This window comes from Carettochelys insculpta, chromosome 2 (assembly GCF_033958435.1).
Source record: "Carettochelys insculpta isolate YL-2023 chromosome 2, ASM3395843v1, whole genome shotgun sequence".
NCBI lineage: Eukaryota > Metazoa > Chordata > Testudines > Carettochelyidae > Carettochelys > Carettochelys insculpta.
In genome coordinates this window covers 33,516,025-33,541,872 of record NC_134138.1, presented here as the reverse complement: position 1 = coordinate 33,541,872, position 25,848 = coordinate 33,516,025, and the positions used below count along the sequence as shown (strand labels likewise).

Below are 25,848 nucleotides of genomic sequence, written 5' to 3'. Positions count from 1 at the left end.
CCCCACAGAAAAGTCAAATCTTTAATAATTCGTTGCAGTGGTCTGAGTTGGGGGCTCTTTTAAAGACCTACAACCTATCCTTAATCAGGATGCCATACTCCAGAAGGCGCTGGGTGACATGCCTGTTCTCTCCTACAGACAACCTCCCAGCCTCATGAGGATCCTCACTAACAGCCACAGTCTATACCCCAGGAACACCAGTCCTGGAAGCTTTCCCTGCAACAAAGCCCACTGCCAGCTTTGTCCACATATCTTCTCTGGAAATACCATCACTGGACCTAACCAAGTTACTCACAGAATCATGGACACTTTCTCATGCTCCTCTACTAACATCATATATGCCATCATGTGCCAACAATGCCCAGATGCTTTGTATATTGGACAGACTTCTAACTCCCTTAGACAAAGGGTCAACGGGCACAAAACAGACATCAAAACACTCCAGATCCACAAAGCAGTTAGTCAACATTTTAATGGAATGGGGCATTCTGTCAATGACCTAAAGGTCTGTGTGTTACTGAAGAAGAATTAACGCACCGTTCTGGAAAGAGAAGCAGCCGAGCTGGCTTTTATATTCAAATTTGGCACATTAACACATGGTTTAAACCAGGACGGGAACTTTCTGAGTCACTATAGGGGCTCGTCTGCATACTTGGCTCAATCTAATTCTTGACCTTCCCCCCACATTCCTCCACTCTCTGATTTGCTCACCTTGATTATCTTTTTCTGATTTGTCCTCCTTGATTACTGTTTTTGGTTCTCTGTATCTTAAATATTGAGTCTGTTCTGGTCTGGCTATGGTCTGAAGAAGTGGGTCTGTCCCACGAAAGCTCACCTAATAAACTCTTTTGCTAGTCTTTAAAGTGCTACTTGACTGCTTTTTGTTTTTACAAAAAAGGGGGGGATCTGTGGGAAGAGACAGCCCCCAGAGCAAGAAACCAGTGTGAAACAACTGATCCATATCACCAGTCTACTAGAATCATATGGGCCTTAAGGAAGATAATCTTCCACTATATATCTCTAGGGGGCAAGATTACTGCTGTAGAGCTGCTTGCATGTTTTTTTATTATTATTTGCTTTGGGAGAGGCCAATATTCTCTCCATATAGAAATTAATTCAGAGAAATTTATAAAATCTTCAACAGGTAGTAATTCTATTATTAGCAATATTAACATTTTAGAAATAGATAAAAGCAATTATTTCATTCCAGTGCTTCTGAGTGGCTACTGTTATGCTAGGGTAGTTCATGAATTATATGCATATACAATAGGGTAAATCAAACATGCAATATGCACCTGTTTTACCTTTCTGGAATTAAAAAATATTGAGGAAGCAAAAAGTGCCTTGCCCGGCAGAAAACATAGTCAATGAGGCAACTGATCTTGGCTGAGATTTATATTTTTCTTAATACAATGCTTCATTTCCAAGGTACTTACTTTATTTCCTCACTCCAGGGCTGAAATTTCTCTTACAGCACTGACGTAGAATGTATGCTGTGTGTGTGGGGGGGTCTCCTGTAAAGAGGATGAAAAGCAGTTCTGACAGTGCTGTAGGAAAGGGAACCTGCAAGGTCCCAGTGCTTCAAGATTTCCTACAAGAAGTGACCATGACCACAAAATAGGCTTTTTCGTCAATTAAGATACAGAGATATGGAATTTCCTAGTGGATTATTCCCTGAATAAATAAGCTTTAGATTACTTATGGAATGGATTTTTGACCTGTTTTCATATCCCATTTGTGGGTGTGAGGTTGGGATGAGAATTTGAAGTGCTCTGTAGGCTTGAAACATACAGAAAGGGGAAAAAATCACCTTGGAGATGGCAGCAGGGAGAGTGGCAAATCCCATCCCATGCATTCCAACGCCAGAACTGCATGTGTCCCTTGGATATGGTATCAAAGAAGGCAAAGGGGGAATATAAACTTATCCATCACCTTTCCAGTCAGGCTTATTGGTGAAATATATGAGCCCACAACTGTGTTCAGTGAGATGCTCATCACTTGATGGTTTAGTAGCCACGGTTAAGGAGTGTGGCCCTGGAGCAATGTGGGCAAAATGCAATATCAGTTGTACTCCAATTGCTTCCAGTGCATTCCAGGGACTTAAGCTTGCTTGGATTTCAGTTTAAAGGTCACTACCATTTTAATAACACCATGTCTAGGATTACTCAGGGTCATGTACTGCTTTTGAAGGACAAAGCTCCATGTTGGACTGAGCAACGGAGCATTGTGTGATACAGGCCTGTCTTATGACTATTGGGATGTCTTCTTAGGAAGATTAGGAACTGTGAATATAAGTTTCAGGAATTACAGAACCTAGTCTAGTGCCCTGGGGCCTCCTTCACCACAGGGATCAAGAGCCACCTCAAGCTAGCATGCCACATAATGGCTCCCAGTTGGGCATTGTGTGCTCATCTCGTATTTGACGCCTCTAAAGCAAAATCCCCCTCATATCAGAATTATAAGGGAAATGAAGAAAGACTTAGAAGTGTGAGAACGATTCTCAAAAGGGCTACATGGGGTATCAACATGTGTTCAGAATGGTTTATTAAGACCGAGTTGCAGGTACAATCTGATGCCTCAGGAGATGTACGTCAGGGTATTTACTTTCAATGCAAATGGTGTGCAGAAAGGCAGCCAGCAGCTGGATAGCTTAGGATATTACAGGAGACATCACCTTCCTCTAGGTTTTCCCCATTATTTAGGCTGCAGTTACTAGTTGCAAAGAAACCTTTCAGAATAAAAAAAAAAAAAAAATTTCCAGTGTAACAATCTAATCTGTTGTCCATATTATAAATAGACTTTCAAGACTCCTCAGATACTGAGGCAGGTGAGGGCAGTTTAACATCTTTGTTCATGAAATGCATACCCTTGGAGTATATAATGGATTGCCCAGTGCTCTCTCAGTTTCAAGACAACAGTTTCTGAGAACTCATTCTTTTGTCCAAAAGTTATCCATTGGCAATGTCCCAGTAATTCTGGGACTATGGCTCATGACAGCTGTGGAGCTAGTCAAGAACTCAGTTCCTCCACAGCCTCTGAATTCCTATAAGACAATCCATTCAGAATTGATACAATTTAGGGCACAGAAACAGATTTGCTGTGTATGACCATACATACAAATCAAGCAACACATGAAATGACACAATGGGATGCCTCTGAGCCTCTGCAAGTGTGCTCCCTCCACGATCTCTGCCAACCTAGTGGGCCTATCCTCCTGGAATAAGTTGGAGGTTTCCTGGTGCCCTTGTACTCCAACAGACCAGAAGGGAAGAGGGGCTTATGTGGTGCTGAAGGAATATGCAGACAAGCATTTGTATCCTGTGAAGGTGATAAGAGTCTCACTAAAAATTCAGATTCTGCAACCAGATACACATAGTGATGGTAACTTAGAGGCAGGGTACCAGTTCAGTATGGTACTGAGAAAAAAAACTTGTGCCAGAGGAGTCTTGACCCATATAAATTTGGCATTCATTCTTTCAGTATCAAAACAGTGATGTCAGCAGGTGCAGAGTTTTTTGACCTTCAGCAGGTACAGGCTTTAGGGCCCTGAAAATGAAGGTGTTACTGGATTTGAACCTGTTCCAAGGAAAAGACAGCAGGGACTGGCAAATGGAGCTAACCCACTGTGATTGATTGTTTCAGAATGCACCTAGATGTATGCAATGTTTGGATTTACAGGCATGCTATAGTGCTTTGGGCCCACAAGACAGCAGCCAAATCTCATTAGAACTTCAGGCTGAACCTGTTCGCATGCAGAAGAGCCATGCAGTAGAATTAACTCATGCCACTTCTGCACAAACAGTATATGTGAACAAGGTTATGAAGAAAGTAAATAAAGGAGCTCATCAATATATTTGTGGAGCAAGGTGTTTCAGTGATACGGCGTAGGAACAGCCATTACAACTGGCTGGAAGTTTTCAGGGATGACATATATCTGTCAGATGGAGATGCTAACATATGGCTACGACATATGCAGGCCAGGACTGGGCTCAAAATGAATGGTTCCTAAAATATTGTGGATTTTGGTGCTGGACCTTGAGGTTGCATGATAGGGTGAGACCTTTTGCCCTTTGCAGGCTGATACCAAACCATGTGATCCTTGTGGATCAAGGTCCCCACCCTATTGCACTCTCTCTGTCCCCGTCATGGGGTAAAGGAGTATGCTAGGAGTCAGAGTTGAATGATGGGAAGTGTCTGCACAGCTGTATGACAAGGAGCCCTGTAACCCGCATGCAGCAGTGCCAACAGTTGCCCTGGACCCTGGGCTAAGGTGGGAGAGGGGCCTAGCTCCGTGTCACAGAAGGGACAGGGCCAAGAGTTCAACAGGCAGGGCCAAGGGCAGTCAGCCATCAGTACTGCCCAATACTCCCTGACAGCTGCACGCAGCTGGATCAGCATTTCCTTGGCATTTCAAAGGGGCCTGGAGCTCTGGCCACCACTAATGCTACTTTGCCGCTGAGGGATGGTTCTGTTAATGGCAGTAGTGCCTAAATGCTGCATTTTAGGCGCGTGATGTGGCAGCTGGATAACTAAGATTACCTAGTATCTCTAAAGAACAAACTGAAAAAGCCAAGTTGTAACAGAATCACATCTACTTCTGGTTAGAAAATATTTTTGTTTGTTTCCAAAAAAAGTCACCTTGAGGATAAAAAAGGAAAACTGATTTTTTAAACTTTTTTCCCAGAAAATGTTAAATATTTCCAGAAACTCGCAAATCTTCTGTTGTAAAAGAGTTTTGATCAAAATTTTTGTACCATTCTTACTCATATCTTCTGTAGATGAGACATTGAGGAGAATACATAACAGTTCTGACCAATGGCTTGCCCAATCACATGGATGAAGATATAAAAGCTTTGAAAATACATCAGCCAGAAGAGCTCACGAAGCACCGTGGAAGAGGAATGTAGTTCATTTCTTCAGATCCACAGTAAACCTGAAACTCGGAATCACAATCCCTTCTCTGAGCCCTCTTGTGCAGTACACCTGTGTGGCAGTGCTGAGGACAAATACTCAATATAGCCCTTACAAAGATTTTCAGTAATAAAACACCAAATTTACCTTATTTAATTTAAAAAAATCAAAATAAGTCTATTCCAGTCCTTGTAGCCACATTACATAAATGATAGCTGAACTAATTCTGCAATGGAAATCTTGCTGGAGCGCTCTGGAGGTCATCCAGCAACAATTAACCTCACACTTATATACCAATACCCTTGGGAAGTCCATGCATAATCCAGTACAACTAATATTGTTAAGGGTTGGAAGCTTGCACTTTTACTAAAAGTAAAATATAGCATAACTGGCCTTTGGGGGGATCTACAAAGTCCTTAGGCAAATTCAATTTGTTTAAGTAAATATTAAGTTACTAATTTTTTTGTTTGTGCCTCTGAACATGTTACTGTTATTCCTGGAGCCAAATGACCTATAAACAACAGATTTACTGTTATATAGCAGCCTTCTTATTTAATTGTTAATTTAGCTTTTGATTTAGTCAAAGCTGGCTTCCATGAGCTACAAATGCATCTTCAGACTTGCATCTCCAGGGGCTAATCTTATTTTCTGAAAGAGAATCCCATTTTTTGAACTTTATATCTCATTACTTACTCACTGTATGCCACTTTCCAAAGCTGGCTGTTCAAATGACCTTTTCAGGATTTCACCATGCATATTCAGGGAAGATGGAAGGGGTTCCTACCAAGCTATCAGCAGATAAAAAAAAATATTCCCTTCTCCGCTTTCACTGGCCCTGTGCTTGAGATCTACAATGTATTAAGCTGTCCGCTATTCACTACATCCCACGGTATAGAGTTTGAAGTGAAGGATAATCCAACACTGAGCTGTGAACTTTGTAAGGCAAAGGGTGAACTTTACACTAACTTTTCTTGTTTGACTCATAACACATTTATAAAATAATGGTTTTCTGACCCATCAAATATACACAAGTGTTCTCATCTTTTGGTTTTTTGGTTTCATAAAGTTTTCAAGAAAGTAAAATATAGCCATCAATGCTGTCATATGCTCCATAGCTTGCATGATTTGCTGAAAAAAATGCAGTAAATAAACCACCTCCTTATTAACAACACACACACTAAGACTTCTGATTTACCAATGTTTCCACAGGCATTTCCAAAACAAAATGGAGGAAAAGGCTTTAAGTAACTTGGGAGGAGTAAGTACATATTTAAAATGCTACTGTATTTATGCTAGATTTTAATTAAAGGTTCAATATAATTTCTACTTAAATCAACAGAAAGACTTTCATTGCACTGTGAGTTGGCCATGACCCTAACATATTATAGAAAACTTATAGTCAACTAATGCTGCTCTAAGAAGCATTAGCTGTGCACACACATCAAAACAAATGATCTATGAATGAATTAAGCTGTCATTATCAGAAAAAAACTCTGCATCATATAGTGCCAAAATATCACAGTTTCACTGCATACTTATGCAGACAGTGCCATCAACAAAAGTGAAGAGTGAGGGATTTCACTTTATGCTGCTAAGGGATTAAAAAGTCTTGTTGCACATGTTTATAGCTCTGCAGAAATATGGTGTTTTCCATCTTCCCCCAAAGTGCCCAAAGTTGTTGATTTGTGAAGTGATAATTTCTTTCATGCTCCTTATAAGTCATCAGTGCATTATGATTAGCTGACATGAGAAATAATAACATCACACAGCTCTGTTTTGTAAAAGTTTTTTTCCCCCCAAAGGTTCCAGAATTTCCATGATGCCTTTACTGTAAAGGGGATATATTGTTCTTTATAACACAAGAATTGAAGGGCGTAAGTCATGATACATATTTTTATATTCTAAAATTCCAAAAGAAATTGGAAAGTTCTTGTCATAAAATAATGAACTAATGTCAACAAAGTTTCAGAGGAGTGGCTCTTACACATGAAAGCTCATGACCTAATAAATTTGTTAGTCTCTAAAGATAGATCTACTCAGCAAAGTTATTTCAAAATAACAGCTGTTATTTCAAAACAAGAAACCTCGCATCTTTACTATGCAACTGCTATTTTGAAATAATTTCTAAATAGTGGTTGACTTTTTTTGATATTTGTAAACCTCATTCCATAAGACTGCTGTGTGGACATGCCCTAAGGTACTACATAACTGCCTGTTATCTGTATAGTCAAAAAAACATGTTATGTTTTGAAAAACATAGTGCCCTATCTTCCTTCTATTTCAATGACAAAACTCCAGCAATATACAAACCATGAACACTATGATATAATTAAATGTCTGTATGTGTCTAACAAAGCTACAACTAGTTTCTAGATGATCAAAAACATTTTGTAAATTCTGTACTAAGTTCAAATTTACTTAGTTTTTAGAACTGTGTCTAAATAATTTTTAATCTTCACATTTTAATTATGTTATTACTTCATTTCAGTTTTACACTGAGGGGTAAATTAAAGATGTAACTCCTTGGCTACATCTACTCTAGAATGATCTCTCCATCTTCCAGCAAAACTTCTGTCAACAGATCACAGCCAGACTGCCAAGCAGATTGAAATAGCAAGCTGCTCTCTTGACAGAGAGCACTGGACTGCCCCGCCGCTCTCTCGACAAAATGGACAGCTGGAAGCACAGCAGAAAGGGCTGCCTGGTGTCCCAGAAGCCCTGTAAGTCGACAGAGGGCCCCAAGGAAAGTCAAGACTGGCTTTCTATTGACAGAGGAGCTCTTCCTCGTGCAGGAGCAGGATAAGACTGTTTACCAAAGTGCTGCATTTTGTCGATTTACTGTTGACAGAATGCTTTAAGAATCTGGACGCTCTCTGGGTTTCATCAATAAAATGCTAGTTTAGTCAATAAAACCCTCTAGTTAAGACACAGCCCTTGTGTTTAGACCCTAAACCTCATGCTGCCCTCCTCTTTCTATTTTATCACTCAAAACAATGTATAATTTAAATGCCTAAAGACATCAGCAATCATAGGCTAAATACTGTAACTCTAATTTTTACTACATTTGAGTGCATATTACCATGTTTGCATATTCATAACACATATGGAGCCTAAAAACTGAAAAATAAATCAACAAAAATAGGACCACCAGATGGTATTATCAAGAGTCAATGCATTTCCACAGTAAGAATTCAGCTTTTTCACACTCATACAAATCAACATTTTTTTCCATAAAATTTGCAAGAAACACTTTTATTTTTAACTTCAAACTAAGGACTAGCTCTAAAACACAGAGAAAACACCTATTGCTATGCATGTTATATTTAGTACATTATGGTACAGCATTGTATGATAGTTATTGTAGTATTAGCATAGTGTGGGTGCATACATTCCAAGTAATTTACTTTCATGTTTGCAAGCTGAGAATGATAAAGGCATTTTTAAAAAATCTATTTCTTTCTGTCTTGCACTTGGCTCTTCCTGATGCCTGCAGTGCATGAATCATTTTTTCTTTTTTTACTTGAAATTCACCACGCTGTTCTGCATTCCCAGACCCAGGAGTCATTCATATTCAAAGCTATACAGAGGTACAGGGCTTATTTTCAAACTCATAACTTTTTTAAAAAATAAAACATTCTAGTCAACTCACCAATGGGACCATTTCTCCATCCCCCTTTACACTAGATTTTAGGACTTGTTGCTTTTTTAAACCCCCTTTGTGACTGTTCTATTCCTGTTATCAGCCATGTAGAATTAAAGTATTGAAAATATAGCATAACTAGAGGCTATCGTAAGTGAAACATCTCTCAGTCAAAGCGGAGCTCCTGTAAAATGTTTAACAGGTGTCTCCGAATAGGCTCTTTGAGTTCCCACAATGCCATTCCAAGTTATTTCCATATATGGACTTTATGCTGTACTGAAAACTACGTTCAGATTGTAAACTGTTACTTTAAATTTAATAATTTATTTTTCCCACTTCTGCTTGGAGTGTCTGAGGCAGCACATATTCTATTACATTTACACTAGCCCCAATCTTTGAAATGGCCATGCAAACGGCCAAATCAAAGATTACTAATGAGGATCTGAAATGCATATTCAGTGCCTCATTAGCATGCCACCAGCCACGGCTCTTCGAAATTGATGCTTTTCACTGCTGTGCGGCTCATCTAAACAGAGGTCCTTTTCAAAAGGACCTTGCCAACTTTGAAATCCCCTTATTCCTATCTGCTCATAGGAATAAGGGGATTTTGAAGTTGGTGGGGTCCTTTCGAAAAGGACCCCCATCTGGACGAGGCGCGTGGCAGCGAAAATCAGCAATTTTAAAGAGCCATGGCTGGCAGCATACTAATGAGGCACTGAATGTGCATTTCAGCGCCTCATTAATAATCTTCAAAATGGCCATTTGCATGGCCATTTCTAGGATTTGGGCTAGTGTAGACATGGCCAAAGTGAAGAACTACAATATCCACCTGAAATAGTAAGGCAAATGGAATTAGATATAATGCAGTGAGCTGGCTAAAAATGTGGTGACCATGTGCATTATCAACTCCTCTCTCTGTTCATAATGGCTACATCTATGCTAGAAGCATCAGTCTACAGAACAATTTGCCCTTTCTCAGGGACTCTCTTTCTGCCCCACATACCCCCACACACTTGATACAGTTCTGTGGGGATCTGGAAGCCTACTTTTGATGTCTCTGACTCAAGGAATACATCCAACATGACACGGAACAGTGCACTGACCCGCAGGTACCCTCCCATCTATGGTACAAGAAAAAGAATGCCTCGTGGACTCCCCAGTGGTCAAAATGACAAACTGGACCTATACACAGAATGGTTCTGCCAATGTGCACAGGCAGAATTTGTGGAAAAGCAGCATCATGGAATGCAATGCAATCAACAGCCTCAGAAACAACTCTGACATTGTCATCCAAGAGGCCAACAAAGGAGGTGCTGTTGTCATCATGAATAGGACAGACTACCAAAAGGAGGCTGCCAGGCAACTCTCCAATACTACATTCTACAAGCCTCTGTCCAGGATCCCACTGAGGAATACACAAAGAAACTACAGTATCTGCTCAAGACCCTCCCTTATAAAAACACAGGAACAAATCTATACAGACACACCCCTTGAACTCAAACCAGGTTTATTCTATCTGCTACCCAAGATCCATAAACCTGGGAATCCCAGATGCTCCATCATCTCAGGCATTGGCACTCGCACCACAGGATTGTCTGGATATGTGGATTCACTTCTTAGACCCTATGCTACCAGCACTCCCAGCTTTCTTCGAGATACCACCAAATTCCTCAGGTAACTACAATCCATTGGTGATCTTCCTGAAAACACCACCCTGGCCACCATGGATGTAGAGGATCTTTACATCATTATCCCACATAAAGATGGACTCCAAGCTGTTAGGAACATTATCCCTGCTGAGACCGAGGTACAAATGGCGGCGGAGCATTGTGACTTTGTCCTCACTCACAACTATTTCAGATCTGAGGACAATTTATATCTTCAAATCAGTGGCACTGCCATGGGCACCCGCATGGGCCCACAGTATGCCACCATTTTTATGGATGACCTGGAACAATGCTTCTTCAGTTCTCATCCCCTAGCGCCCCTCCTCTACCTACGCTACACTGATGACATCTTAGTCATCTGGACCCATGGGAAGGAGGCTCTTGAAGAGTTCCACGGTGATTTCAACAGTTTCCACCACACCATTAACCTTAGCCTGGATCAGTCCACACAAGAGATACACTTCCTGGATACTACTGTGCAGATAAGAGATGGTCAAATAAATACTACTCTATACTGAAAACCCACAGACCACTATGCTTATCTACACACCTCTAGCTTCCATCCAGGGCACACTACACAATCCATTGCATACTGCCACGTACTAAGGTACAACCGTATTTGCTCTGATCCATCAGACAGAGACAAACATCTACAAGACATTTACCAAGCTTTCCTCAAACTACAATACCAACCTAAGGAAGTGAGGAAACAGATTGACAGAGCCAAAAGGGTACCCAGCAGAAACCTGCTACAAGACAGGCCTTGCAAGGAAAACAAAAGAATATAAATGGCTTTCACATACAGCCCCCACCTAAGGCCTCTCCAATGCATCATCAGTTATCTGCAACCCATCCTGGACAATGCCCCTTCACTCTCACTGACCTTGGCAGGCAAGCCTGTCCTCGCCTACAGACAGCATGCAAACCTTAAACAAATTCTCACCAGCAACTATAGACCACAACAGAGTAAATCTAAACCTGGAACCAATCCCTACAACAAACCTCTCTGCCAATTCTGCTCATATATCTACAACAGCGATATCATCACAAGACCTAACATCAATCATACCATCAGGGGCTCCTTTACCTGTACATTTATTAATATAATATATGCCATCATGTGCCAGCAATGCCCCATTGCAATTTACATTGGCCAAACTGAATAGTCTCTACATAAAAGAATAAATGGACATATATCAGACAGCAGGAACAGTAATTTACAAAAACCTGTGGGAGAAAACGTCAATCTCCCTGTACACTCAACAACAGATTTAAAAGTAGCAGTCCTAAAACAAAGACATTTCAAAAATCAAGTGGAGAGAGAAATCTCTGATCTTCAATTTATTTGCAAATTTGACTCCATCAACCGAGGATTAAAAAGAGACTGGGAGTGGATGGTCCCTTATACAAGCAGCTTCTCTGCCTTGGGTGTTAACATCTCCACATTAGATTCTGACAATGGGCCACATCCCCCTGTCTAATCTGACTTGTTTTTTCTTATTCTGATACATACTACTCATAAGAGGCCATTTCCATCCTGACTGAATAGATCTTGTCGGCTCTGGCTCTTCCTTTTACAGGGACCCCACTCTTTAAATATCCCTCTGAAACACACCCCACTCTTGCATCTGATGAAGCGGGTCTTTGCCCATGAAAGCTTATGCTCCAAAATATCTGTTAGTCTATAAGGTGCCACAGGACTTCTTGTTGTTCTGTCTACAGAAGTTACTGTCAGAAGAGGTGTTCTGACAAAACTTCTGTCAACAGCAACAAAGAGGTAGCCATGTTAGTCTGTATTTTAACATAACAAAACAAAACAAAACAGCAGTCATGTAGCACTTTAGAGACTAACAAAATAATTTATGAGGTGATGAGCTTTCATGTGACAGACCCACTTCCCCAGGCCCCTTTGAACTGCCACTGGAGCAGAACTCCACACAGTTTTGAAGGCAGGAGAGTGCTGAGCCCCAGCACCAGGGTGGAACTCAGAGCCGATTGTCCTTTGCCCTGCCCCTTCTGCCTATAGTCACACCACTCCTGTGGATGCAGAGCCACAGGATACATACACCTTCACCCCCAATGCCTATGGTGGCTTACAGCCCCACTGCAACACAGAAAGCCAACTGGGTAAAAGTCACTTACCTCCACACCTGGGGATAGGTCCACTCCACATGACTTTCTCATCCACTAGTATACAACTAATTGTTTCAGTTCCTTGTGTTTTAATAAATCCTTCTTCACAAATGACTGAGATTGAACTCCCTAACTGAAAGTTGTCACCAAAACGCCGTGCATTGATTGGCACTCCAGGATCAGGGCACTCATTATGTCCAAATGCTTTAAAAAAGAAGCAAAAGAAGAATTAAAACAAGAATGTGTGATAAAGCCTTACAGGTAAGTTTACATTTTTAGTTCTCTAAAGGAAGGAAAAATTGTCAGTGTGCAGTTTCTAGCTGAAATGACAGCTATGTTTTATAAAATTTGGGACAGTAATTTCTATATGTCCAATTTAAGCATGGTCTAGGCAAATTACGCTAGTATAACTCTGTCTGTTAGGGGTATGACTTTTTAGAAAGCTACACCAGTAGAAGACACAGAGTGGAAGCAGTAATACTGATATAAATGTGCCTTATTTTTGGTGGAGTTCATTTTGTTTCAGGAACTTGATTAACTTATACCAGCATATCAGAGAGGTAGCCGTGTTAGTCTGTATCTTCGAGAACAACAAGAAGTCCTGTGGCACCTTATAGACTAACAGATATTTTGGAGCTTAAGCTTTTGAGGGCAAAGACCGGCTTCATCAGATGCATGAGTGTGGGGTGGGGTGGGGTGGAATTCAGAGCAGTATTTAATGAGGGGGGTCCCAGTAAAAGGGAGGGCCAGAGCTGACAAAGTCTATTCAGTCAGGGAGGGAATGGTCCATCATCAGAAGTATACACCAAGAGAGGATTAAAAACAAGTCAAATCAGTAAGGGAGTTGTGGCCCATTGTCAGATTCTAGTGCGGAGGTGTGAACTGCCAGAGCAGAGAAACTGCTTTTGCAATTTGCAAATTTGATTCCATCAACCAAGGATTATACAGAGACTGGGAGTGGTTAGCCCCTTACAAAAGCAGTTTCTCTGCTATAGAAGTTCACATCGCCACATTAGAATCTCACAATGGGCCACATCCCCCTGACCGATCTGACTTACTTTTTCTCCTCTCTTGATATATACTACTGATAATGGGCCATTTCCACCCTGACTGAATATACCTTGTCAGCTCTAGCCCTCCCTTTTACTGGGACCCCCCTCTTTAAATACTCCTCTGAACCTCCCCCCTCACTCATGCATCTGACAAAGCGGGTTTTTGCCCATGAAAGCTTTTGCTCCAAGATATCTGTTTGTCTATCAGTTGCCACAGGACTTCTTGTTCTCTTATACCAGCATAATTCCTTTCATACTGGTATGTCTGAAAACCCACTGTAATGGAGTTGGCCAAAGTGTCATAGCTTTCATAAGACCTTAAATGATACAGTTAAGCATAACCTACAAGGCAAATGCAAAAAGGAGAGTTATATTTTTCTAAACATGTCCATTTGAGCTAATGAGTTATTGTTTCTGAATAAACGGTACAAAAGCATCATTGACTGTACAAAAACAAGCACTCATTCACATACAATCAGGCTGCAGGTATAGTGCATTCTGCTTTTGGAAGCGGAAAGTAATGATCAAGATTGAAAATGCAAATGAGGTCTGTATTTACATATCTCATACCTCATTTGCATATTCTCACATGATCTTGCTTCCAGAAGAGACTTTTCCAGAGGCAAAAGCAGCTGTGTAGACAGGGGTTCTTTTGAAATCAAACCCCATTTTCAAAACAACCTTCTTATTTTGTTTCAAGAGCCCCAATCTACACAGGGTAAAAAAGTCAATTCTGATAGGTTGATTCTAGCTATGCTAATGGCATAGCTAGAATTGCATATCAGAAATTGCCTTTCTACACTAATGTAGATATAGTCTCAGAAATCAGTTATTTGAAAGTACTTGTTTTGCAGGTCCCTTCAGCTCTTCCACCATGCACACAAGGAACAAACTTTCTTTCTTCAAGTAACAAATAAATAATACCCTTCCTTGTGTGTATTATCTTAGCCTACAATCTCCTAACCAAAGAATGAACATATTGTACCTTCTTCTTTGAAATATGATAGCAGTAGGAAGAGGATACAAACAATTGCTTTGAAAGTGCTTAGACTTTTATACAGCAGCAAATTAGTGTTAAATGGAACACTACACATGAAAAAAAAGACACTCAAACAAAAATTCTCTTCCTACAGCTATGATTGGTGATCAGAGCAATCTATTATGCCCTGCATTTTGGAAAGGATATTTTAGTAAATTATTAGACTACAACAGGAGTGATTACTGGAGAAAGAATAGATATGGTATATGGGTCTGCTCTCACATCCATCTTTTGTGAGTATAATGCTAACTGAAGAACATCCTTTCTACTCTGATTCCATGGTAAACATAACTAAAAGGAAGAATCTTTAAAATAAAGATATTTAAAAATTATTGCAAAATGTAGAAATACTTTAAACAATATTAACGTAAACGTATATCAATATATTGGTTACTAAGGTAATGTTCTCATTGTTTTCACATGCAAGGGTAAATATTCAGATACTATCAGCATATACTTTTAAGTGTCGTCTATGTGTTGAGGGACATCATAATTAAAGCACTCTCATTTTCCACCATTTTTTCTCTTTTTTTCTCATCAGAGATTCCATTTCTTTCTTTCCTTCTTTCTCAACACTGACATCTAAGTTTCTTAAGCCAGATATACATCTCAAGTGTATGGTATACTTAAAGGCCAAAAATAGGGTCCCTAAGTCTATACTCTAATAAGGCCTGGGAGACAGGAGAGATTCCAGAAGACTGGAAGAGGGCAAATATAGTGCCCATCTACAAAAAGGGGAATAAGAACAACCCAGGAAATTACAGGCCAGTCAGCTTAACTTCTGTGCCAGGAAAGGTAATGGAGCAGGTAGTTAAGGAAGTCATCTGCAAGCACTTGGAAGGTAGTAAAGTGACAGGGAACAGCCAGCATGGTTTTGTAAAAAACAAATCATGTCAAACCAACCTGATAGCTTTTTTTTGACACGATAACGAGACTCATAGATAAGGGAGAAGCAGTGGATGTGGTATACCTAGACTTTAGTAAAGCATTTGATATGGTCTCGCATAATATTCTTATCGACAAACTAGGCAAGTCCAACTTAAATGGGGCTGTAATAAGGTGGGTGCATAACTAGCTGGCTAATCGTACCCAGAGAGTAGTTGTTAATGGTGCTCAATCCTGCCGGAAACGCATAAAAGTGGGGTTCCGCAGGGGTCTGTTTTGGGACCAGTTCTGTTCAATATCTTTATTAATGATTTGGATATTGGCATAGATAGTACGCTTATTAAGTTTGCAGATGATACCAAGCTGGGAAGGGTTGCAACTACCTTGGAGGATAGGGTCATAATTCAGAATGATCTAGATAAATTGGAGAAATGGTCTGAAGTAAACAGGATGAAGTTTAATAAAGATAAACGTAAGGTGCTGCACTTAGGAAGGAATAATCTGTTTCACACATATAGAATGGGAAAAGACTGTCTAGGAAGGAGTACAGCAGAAAGGGATCTAAGAGTTCTAGTATATCACAAGTTAAATATGAGTCAACAGTGTGATGCTGTTGCAAAAAAAGCCAACATGATTCTGGGATGCATTAGCAGGTGTGTTGTGAACAAGACACGAGAAATCATTCTACTGCTCTACTCTGCACTGGTTAGGCCTCAGCTGTAATATAGTGTCCAGTTCTGGGCACCCCAATTCAAGATAGATGTGGAGAAATTAGAGAAGGTCCAGAGAAGAGCAACTAGAATGATAAAAGGTCTGGAGAACATGACTTATGAAGAAAGGCTGAAAGAATTGGGCTTGTTTAGCTTGGAAAAAAGAAGATTGAGGGGGGACATGATAGCGGTTTTCAGACATCTTAAAGGGTGTCATAAGGAGGAGGGAGAAAACTTGTTCTTCTTGGCCTCTGAGGAGAGAACAAGAGGCAATGGACTTAAGCTGCAGCAAGGGAAGTTTAGGTTGGACATTAGGAAAAAGTTCCTAACTGTCAGGGTGGTCAAATACTGGAATAAGTTGCCAAGGGAGGTTGTGGAATCTCCCTCACTGGAGATATTTAAGAACAGATTAGATAGATGTCTATCAGGGATGGCGTAGATAGTGGTCGGTCCTGCCATCGGGGCAGGGGACTGGACTCGATGGCCTCTCGAGGCCCCTTCCAGTCCTAGTGTTCTATGATTCTATGATTCTATGATTAAGGCACAGTTACATTTAAATCATCAAAGAATGTCCACTGTAAAAGAGGTGCAAAAGTGAGAGGAGAAAAAGGTCCCTCGTCTAGAGAGTCAAAGAAGCTTTATTTCACTTGGAAAAACAAAACACATAATGGACAAATCCTCTATAAATTAAAGGTTTCTATTACTATTCAAACGGGATTTTTTCTAATTCTTGGCAGAGAACAAATCTGCTTTTAATCCCCCATCCTTAGAGTAAATTCAGGAGAGCCCATGTGAATTCTAGAATAAGCTCCTTTCCAAAAAAAAAATACACTTGGAAATGATATTTTGGTTTGCTCATTAATACACAACAGCATGGACTTTATTCAAAATACCTTGCCCTGAGACATTCATCACTTTAATGTGAAAAATTGATAGGGAATAAAAGTTGATATAGGCCCAATTATCAGAAAAATTGGGTTTATTTGTTTGCTTTTAAGGCTGTTTATGTGTTCTGCATGGTTGTAAACATACAAAAATGTTCTGCTGGTGGGTTGCAATTCTTTAAAATATTTTAATTGCTTTTTTAAGGAAAATGTGTAGACAAATAAAAAAACCTAGAAATTTTAACCCATTAATCTATATATAAATTGCTAGGAATGGAAAAATCTCATTCATATTTAGGTTTAATAATGTGTATAAGTCAAAGTAAGACAAATTGTAAAACACAGAGGTAGAAAACCCCTGATGGCAATGGCAGCAGTTTTGTACACCAAGTTGCAATGACATACGTCACAGCGAATTTAACTTTAACGGTGCGCAATTACACTTTGACAACCTATTAGTGACAGTATTCACCACAAGTGTCACTTTGGAAAGGCAGTAAACTCACAATGTTATTAATTGCTTAAGCTTAGTGTTGACAAAAAACAGCAGTCTTTCAGAAAGGCAAATATGAACAGACGTCTTTTCTGACTGCTATACTTATAAGACCTTGAAATATTAAACCATCAGCTTCTCACTTGTTAATGAAGTGCTGTTGTCCCAAACAGAAATATAATTAACAAAAAGTTATGCTGTATTAATCACAATTTATCTCCCTTTTCAACTCTTGTCCAAAGCTTAGAGAACTGACTTTAAATAAGCAAATTATATCCCTTGGGAAAACATTAGTAATTATGACTGTGGTTATATCCCAATTTTACACACTGATCCTACAAAAGTTCCAGGACAACTTTGATGCATAAAGTTAAATAAATGCATAAGTCTTTGCTGGGGAGAGGGTCCTTTCAAACCATCCTGTGAACATTTGCTCACAAGGGTAGGTTTAGGCTATACTTGTAGGACAGCAAGTCAGATGCGGGAACTTAATTCTATTCAAGGTAGTAAAACAGGAGTCTCAATGCCATGTAATTGCAGGATTGGGCTTTTCAATAAAAGAACTATGTTGCAATGCAGAAGCCCAAATCAAAGGATAGGAAATACAGACGTTTAAATTCCCTTATTAATTATTCTTGTTGAAATACTACAGTGGTCCTGAAAGGCCCTAACGATGCTATCAATTTATAATAGTGTAATAGGTGGGAGCTCCAAGAGGATTAGAGCACCATTATAGTAGGAGTTGTACAAATGAGTTATAGAGAGATAGTGTCGTCATTACAGAGTTCACATTCTACGTGTGTGATAAGACATGATGTATGGATGTAAGGTAATAGTACAAAAACACTTTTTTTGCACAATATGCAGTAGTCTCAGCTGCTCCCTGCCTGCTATTACCAGGTGGCTGACAGACTGATAGTTTAAGGGGATACCTAGAGTATAATCACAGGCTGTGATTGCAGCTTGATCAGATTTACCCAACCTGGTTTTATTCTAGCTACCCTGAATGCTGGAGAAGAGAAGATGTAGGTATGGGAGTTTCAACAGTCCTGGACTGTACAAACCAACTCAGAACCTTCACTGCTCCAGACCTGTAGCTAACTATTTTACATCTAGCAACATTATTTTTACTCAGGCTGCAATCACAGTGATCACAGGCTAGAAATATCCTAAAACAAAACACAGTGAGAGGGGAACCAGGATACAAACAGAGTTGACAAGAACAAGTCCACTATGAAAAACTACTCACTGTTATAAGTGATGTTAAATCCACGTCCTGACATTGAATGGTCAGCTTGAAACTCCAGGCGCAAAATATGACTGTTACTGGTCAAGTGTGAAGGAACCTCAGCACCAGTGAAAGTACCGAGTATTGGAGAATCTGGAGAGTCACCATCTTTAACTGCTAGGAAGTCAAATTGAGATTCTAAGTCAAAATCATTAAAAGCAAGATGGATTCGGCTCCCTGGATCTGAGATTATTGTCCAGATGCAGTTTAAATTATTTCCATATCCCTCTGGGTAATCAGGTGAAAGAACTGTTCCCATCGGTGCAGTGAAATTAGAAAGGCAAGGAACTACCAAAAAAGAAAGAGAAAGAAATGAGAGAACAGAAGGAAACCTATTTTCAAAAGAACTTTCTCATATTATCATCTCGTCTTAAAATGTCTGAACTGAAAAAGCCAATGGCTTTTGGGACCAGCTAAGAAATGAGAGAAGAACTTATCAATTTGACTATTTTTTTTTTCCTTTTTGGTTACTTCTTACTCCCTTTGCCTCTACAGACTACCTGCTGAAATCAACACTTCAGGCAACATAAACAGTAAGAGGATTCCAGAAACCCCACCAATCCTCGTGATTTGTCGATGTTCAACAGATCTTAATCTTTTGGCACTACTTATTTTCTGCTCTAAGGAACTGTTTAGATGAACAAACCTCTCACTGCATACGTTAAGAGTCAGAAGGTCAACTCTGCCATTCTCATTTGTAGATCACACATAAGCACAAGAATTAAAATAGCCACAAAAGAGTGGGATTATTTTGCTACTATCAAGATAATATTTCACATTTAATCATGTAATTTAAGCAATATTAAATTAACTTGCAATGATGAAAGTGAGTGATGATGCTCTTAACAGACCTGTTCCATAATATTTTATGTAAATGTTAAGAGAGAGATGCAAATATATATAATTGATTAAGTTTATTCTGCATAATATTATTGATAGGCAACTGAGATAAACATCTTTATTATCATTTAAGTTCTAAAATATATTCATGCATAATGCATGAAAAATGTCTGTAAATAATTTGCATCCTTTGCAAGTTCAGTAGCTGCTAACTTTATTAAATAAATTTACTTATAATAGTTACTATAAAATCTTAAACATAAAATATACTGCCGCCTACATAAATACAGTATGTTAGGAATAACATTTTATATGGTGGGACAGAACACTTCCTTTTATTAACTGCTACAAGAAGAACAGGAAAAATATTTTAAGTTGTCCGAGAACTTATATGTGGCATAGTATATTTGCAAACAGCTAATTAAACAAGAGTAAATTCTCCATTCCAGAAAAAAAAATAATTGTACTGTAGTATCTTTGCAATTAATCACCTGAGTAATAATTCAAAGTCAGTGTACACATGTACTACTAAAAATAAACTGATACTCACAAATACAAATCGGTATGTTTGCAGACCACTGGTTGTTCTCCTGACATATAATGGATTTCTCTCCAATTAGTTCAAATCCAAACTGACACTCAAACCTTAAAATATCCCGATTGGAAAATCCATCCCCTTCTCTGATACCGTACAGTGGTGTTCCAGGATCCCCACAGCTTTCCTTTTCAATTTCTGTTGCAATGACAATAAATACCAATTTTATTTCCAGAGGAATCAAACATTTTCTCCTTAGCCATCCACTCTCCACTGGAACAAAAATATGTATTTTGAGCACATGTATATCACAGTACATTGTTTGTTATTAATTATAATTCATAAAACGGGCATGAACCTGATTTGCTTTCTATATACAAAATTCCCAATCAAATTTTGAATTCTGAGCATGAGTTCTTGACCAGCATGAGTTTATATATCTTTTTTTTTCATAAATCCTCTCCCCTCCTAACCACAGACACACACACACACACACGCACACAGGTGCACAATTCATTTTTAGAATCTCTAATTTACAATGGGGACTGCGGACAATCCCTGGATAGCAGCAGAATCAGGATTTCCTGATAACATAAGCCCACTGAAGAAGTAGGCCATGTCTATATGGTCTTGGAGCACAGTGCTGCACGCGGCAACACTATGCTAATCAGGTTTCTAGAAATTGCAAATGGTTCTCCATTTGCATACTCATGTGGCTAATTAGCATAAGGGACTGGAGATGGAAGGAGGTTTAGCCAACAACACAGGCACATCCACATGGACTCTTTACTGCCGGCAGCACCCTCTGCGGAGAGTGAAATCTTGTGCGGTTATTCTAATTAGCCATGTGAGTATGCAAATGGAGAACTATTTGCAATTTCTGGAAACATCATTAGCATAGTGCTGCTGGCACCATCACTATGCTCTGGGGTTCTGTACACATGGCAATACTGTCCTGTGATCATAAGTGGAGGTACGAGACCCCTTGCTTTTTGCATATGAACTGAATCATCCATACACAAATCCCAGCCTCTTGAAACAAATCACGGAAGCCATTAAGAATGGACACAAACCACTGCCTATTCTACATAAGAGAATGTGAGAGGGAAAACCCCGAAAAGAATCAACTTAAAACTTTGCAAAGAGGTTCTGGTGGAGTTTCTCCTCCACTAAAGTCTCCTCTCCTGATCCCCTTCAAGCGGTTATTCTCACAGGATCAATAACTCACATCATGAAAGAAAAAGTCAGTCATGTAGCACTTTAAACACTAACAAAATAATGTATTAGGTAATGAGCTTTTGTGGGACAGACCCACTTCTTCAGATCTGGAAATTCTGATGGAAGAAACTGGCACAACAAAAATATAACAGACAGAGAAAAATATGAAATGAAAACTGACAAATCAGCTGTACAGGACAAAAGTGGGGGGAAGCAAGGGAAGAGGGGGAAGAAAATTACTTACTGCAAGGCTGTGGCCACACTTGGCCAAAACTTCAAAATGGTCATGCAAATGGCCGTTTCGAAGATTACTAATGAGGCGCTGAATTGAATATTCAGCACCTCATTAGCATTACGACACTTCCGGCAGCAGCACTTCGAAAGCTCCACTTTCGAAAGCATGCAGCTTAGCGCGGCTACACAGGGGTCCTTTTCGAAAGGACTCCACACATTTTGAAATCACCTTGTTCCTCTCAGCAGAGGGGAATAAGGGGATTTTGAAATGTGCAAGGTCCTTTCAAAAAGAACCCCTGTGTAGCCGCGCCGAGCCACGCGATTTTGAAAGCAGCGCTTTCAAAGCGTCATGGCCAGAAGCATCCTAATGCTAATGAAGCGCTGAATATTCAATTCAGTGCCTCATTAGTAATCTTCGAAATGGTCATTTGCATGGCCATGTTGAAGTTTTGGCCAATTGTGGCCACAGCCCAAGTATCTATTAAGTTAAGTGACTTGTTTGAGATCACTATGAATATCAAAGATGGGGAAGCTGTCTTTGTGATAAAAAAGGTAATTGCTATCTCTATTAAGAGAAAGCCGCAAATTGTCAAACTTGAGAATAAACTCCATTTAGATGTCTCCCTTTTTAATCTGATGTTAAAGTCTCTCTGTTTTAGGACACAGATTTTCAGATCCTTAACACTATGGCCTGCTCTATTGAAATGCTCATTGATGGGTTTATATGTATTCAGATTCCTAATGTCTTATTTGTGGCCATTCATTCTTTGGCCAAGTGATTGTCTAGTCTGTCCAATATATATAGCAGATGGGCATTGCTGGCATATATAGTATCAGTGGAGGTACAGGAATATAAGCCCCTGATCATGTAATTGACGTGGTTAGGTCCAGGAAAGTGTCTCCAGAGTAAATATTTGGACAGAGTTGGCAATGGGGTTTGGTGCAGGGAAAAATTCCAGGATTAGTATTTCTGTGGTATGGTACAGAGTAGGAACACTTCTGGTTTTGTCCACAACCTAGTGTATTGTGGCTGTTACCATAAATATACAAGTAATAACAATAACAAATATTCATAAGAGCTTGATCTACAAATTCCATGTTCTGAAGATCTTGACAGCACCCTGTACACTCCTTTATGGCAGATGCCTCTATAAAGAGCATATGCCACAAGCAATGTTGTGTTTCTATTATAACACACAAATATTTCCTAAATAGCTGTCTTGTACTCTATTTGGCGAAGGGGCAGAGGAAATTAAAAAAATTAAAAACCTTGTAAATTTAACACCTGCTTTCCATATATTTTTACACAAAAATAAGGCCTGGCGTGTTGATTCAAATTACATAGAATTAGGAATAAATGGCCAAGTTTCTCCTCCATACGCAAAACTCCTGTACCTGTTAAGACCAAGTCTTAAGGAAAACACACATGCTCAGGCACAAATACTGTTCACCTTCCTTACCACAGTGATGATGATAATGAGGAAATTCACAAAAATTATACATAAAAGTAAACAGTAGATTCTTATGTGCCTTGAAGCCCTAGAAATTTGCCATGCTGGGTTGACAGGCATTACTTGATGTAATCAACGAGTAGCATAACCACAAGGCTGTGTCTACACTGCACTGCCCTTCTAGAAAGGGCACACTAATGAGCAAAGGGGGGCATTCAAATGAGGTGCAGATTTAAGTATCTAATGCCTTATTTGCTTATGCCTGCGAGATCTTACTTCTGGAAATACCTTTCCCAATAGCAAAAGCAGCCATGTTGAGACCATTCCTTCGGAAGGGAACCCCCCACTTCCAGAAGACCCCTTATTCCTCAAACATTTGAGGAATCAGGGGTGTTTACAGAAGGGGGTTTCCTACCAAAGTAACACCATCTACATAGCTGCTTTTGCTTCTGGAAAAGGCTCTTCTGGAAGCAAGACCTTGCGGGAATATGCAAATGAAGCACAAGATCTTTAAATTTGTGCCTCATTTGAATTTCCCCCTTGCTCATTAGCATGCACTTTCCAGAAGGGTGGTTCAGCATACACACAACACAGGTATTTGCATTACTAAAAGCTTTATCTGTGAAAAAAAATTCTTTAACTTTTGATAAATTATTCTGATTGATTTCTTATTGTTTCTGACATTTTCCTTTGATTATTTTCCCCAGTTCCACAGACATCTCACACTATGCACAACTAAGCTGTGTCTACATGTGCCCCCTCCTTTTGGAGGGGGTATGTTAAGGACACACTTCAGAAGATGCTAATTAGGCACTGACATGAATATGTAGTATAATCGTGCAGTATAATGCAGTATAATAGTATAATGGTGGCCACGCATTATTCAAAAGCTCTAGTTTCAGAATGCCACCGCCCATGTAAACAGGGGCCTTTTGAAAAGACCCCCTGACTTCGAAAGCCCCTTCTTCCTATTTGGTTTTAGGACAAGGAGGCTTTCAAAGTCAGGGGGGTCCTTTTGAAAGGCCCCCATATACACAGGTGGTGGCGTTCCGAAAGAGGCACTTTTGAATCCCGTGCAACAACCATTATGCTAATGAGACACTGCATATTCACGTCAGCACCTCATTAACATCGTCCAAAGTGTCTCATTAACATGCCCCCTGTGTATACACCACTCTAGTGTTTTCAAACAAATTCAGCTACAGTTTAAATATGCCTTTTATATTTTTCCTTTTTGAGGTAGTATGTCAGTACATCCTTAGTTTTCACCTAAATAGCAAGAGTTTGCATAGATTCTGCAGCATTTAACACCTGAGTTTGAAACCTTAGTAAAGGTTGCTGCTGTGAGTTAGTTCGCCTTGATTCTCCTCCGTTCTCTCTTTGATGTCACTACAATATCTGAAACAGTCAAAACAACCTGTCTGGTCAATTCTGAGAGCTCCTAGGAGATGTCATTGGCATAACATAAAAATGTTATCTCCTTCTGTGTCACATGGGAGTTCCAGTTGATTTTTAATATTTATAACTCTACGGCTGTGTCTACACGTGCCCCAAACTTCGAAATGGCCATGCAAATGGCCATTTCGAAGTTTACTAATGAAGCGCTGAAATGCATATTCAGCGGTTCATTAGCATGCGGGCGGCAGCTGCGCTTCGAAATTGACGCTCCTTGCCGCCGTGCGGCGCGTCCAGACGGGGCTCCTTTTCGAAAGGACGCCGCCTACTTCGAAGTCCCCTGGGGACTCCAAAAGATATCATGGCAGATATCCCCTGGGGACTTCGAAGTAGGCAGCATCCTTTCGAAAAGGAGCCCCGTCTGGATGCGCCGCGCGGCGGCAAGGAGCATCAATTTCGAAGCGCGGCTGCCGCCCGCATGCTAATGAAGCGCTGAATATGCATTTCAGCGCTTCATTAGTAAACTTCGAAATGGCCATTTGCATGGCCATTTCGAAGTTTGGGGCACGTGTAGACACAGCCTACATGTGTATAGTATTTTATTGTTGGAGCCAGGATTAAGCAAAGTGTTATCTGTATCAAACATTCAAAACCAGCACACAGTACGCCCCCACCCATTTATATTTCTAGATGGTCATTCCCTTTAGGTATTTCTTCTCTCTCTCTGTCTCTCTCTCATAGCATTACTTGAGTTAGGAATCTGAAACTGGAGGTAATTTTGTGGTTCATCTCTGGCAGGAATCAGAGACTAGTGATTATTTTTTGTTAGTTTTAAATCTTTGTTAATGGTATCCAGTTTTATTTTGAGGCTGTTACTAAACAATTTTCAAGACAAAACTTCATACCTGCTGAGCTCCTTTCAAATGCTCGCAGTGTGGATAATTAGGATTGAGTTAATGGTACTAATTTAGTTGAACTCATTAAGGAGACGAATAATAATAATAAAAAATAATATTTTATTGTTAAGTCTGCCATGATATCTTTTGGTCCACCAGTCCCTTATCTATTTCACTGTTCTGTACAAAGCAGAAGCTATGTGTTGGTAACCCAGAGGGATAGAATTCCAGATTTACAGAAAATTATTGTGTCATTAAAAGAACGACAACAACTCACTACCTCACAAATCACATTAATTCCAGTATTGCAAACAATAAATATATAACTGTCATAGAAGATGGACAATAAGTTTTAATTAAGGCTCTTGATTAATCACAATTCACACAGTTAACTAAAATAATAGTGATTAATCAGTTTTAAACACATTGTTAATAGAATTGTGATTTTATTTAAACTTTTGAAAGTTTTTCTACATTTTCAAATACATTGGTCTCAATTACAATACAGAATACAAAGTGCACAATGCTCATTTTAAACAATTTTGATTAGAACTATTTGCTCTGTGAAAATGATAAA

At 39.6% G+C, this 25,848-nt stretch overlaps 1 protein-coding gene across 3 annotated transcripts in view; it reads right to left on the bottom strand.

The window, feature by feature from the left end:
• The window catches only part of CSMD3 (CUB and Sushi multiple domains 3), a 1,166,921-nt gene that overhangs the window by 479,002 nt on the left and 662,071 nt on the right, over positions 1 to 25,848 (bottom strand). For all 3 annotated transcript variants that reach the window (XM_074985642.1, XM_074985643.1, XM_074985644.1), the window contains 3 exons: positions 20,093 to 20,275; positions 18,664 to 18,990; positions 12,361 to 12,555 (listed from right to left, as the gene is read on the bottom strand). In XM_074985642.1, the coding sequence (XP_074841743.1) occupies positions 12,361 to 12,555; positions 18,664 to 18,990; positions 20,093 to 20,275 (705 nt within the window). The remainder of the gene's footprint in view (positions 1 to 12,360; positions 12,556 to 18,663; positions 18,991 to 20,092; positions 20,276 to 25,848) is intronic.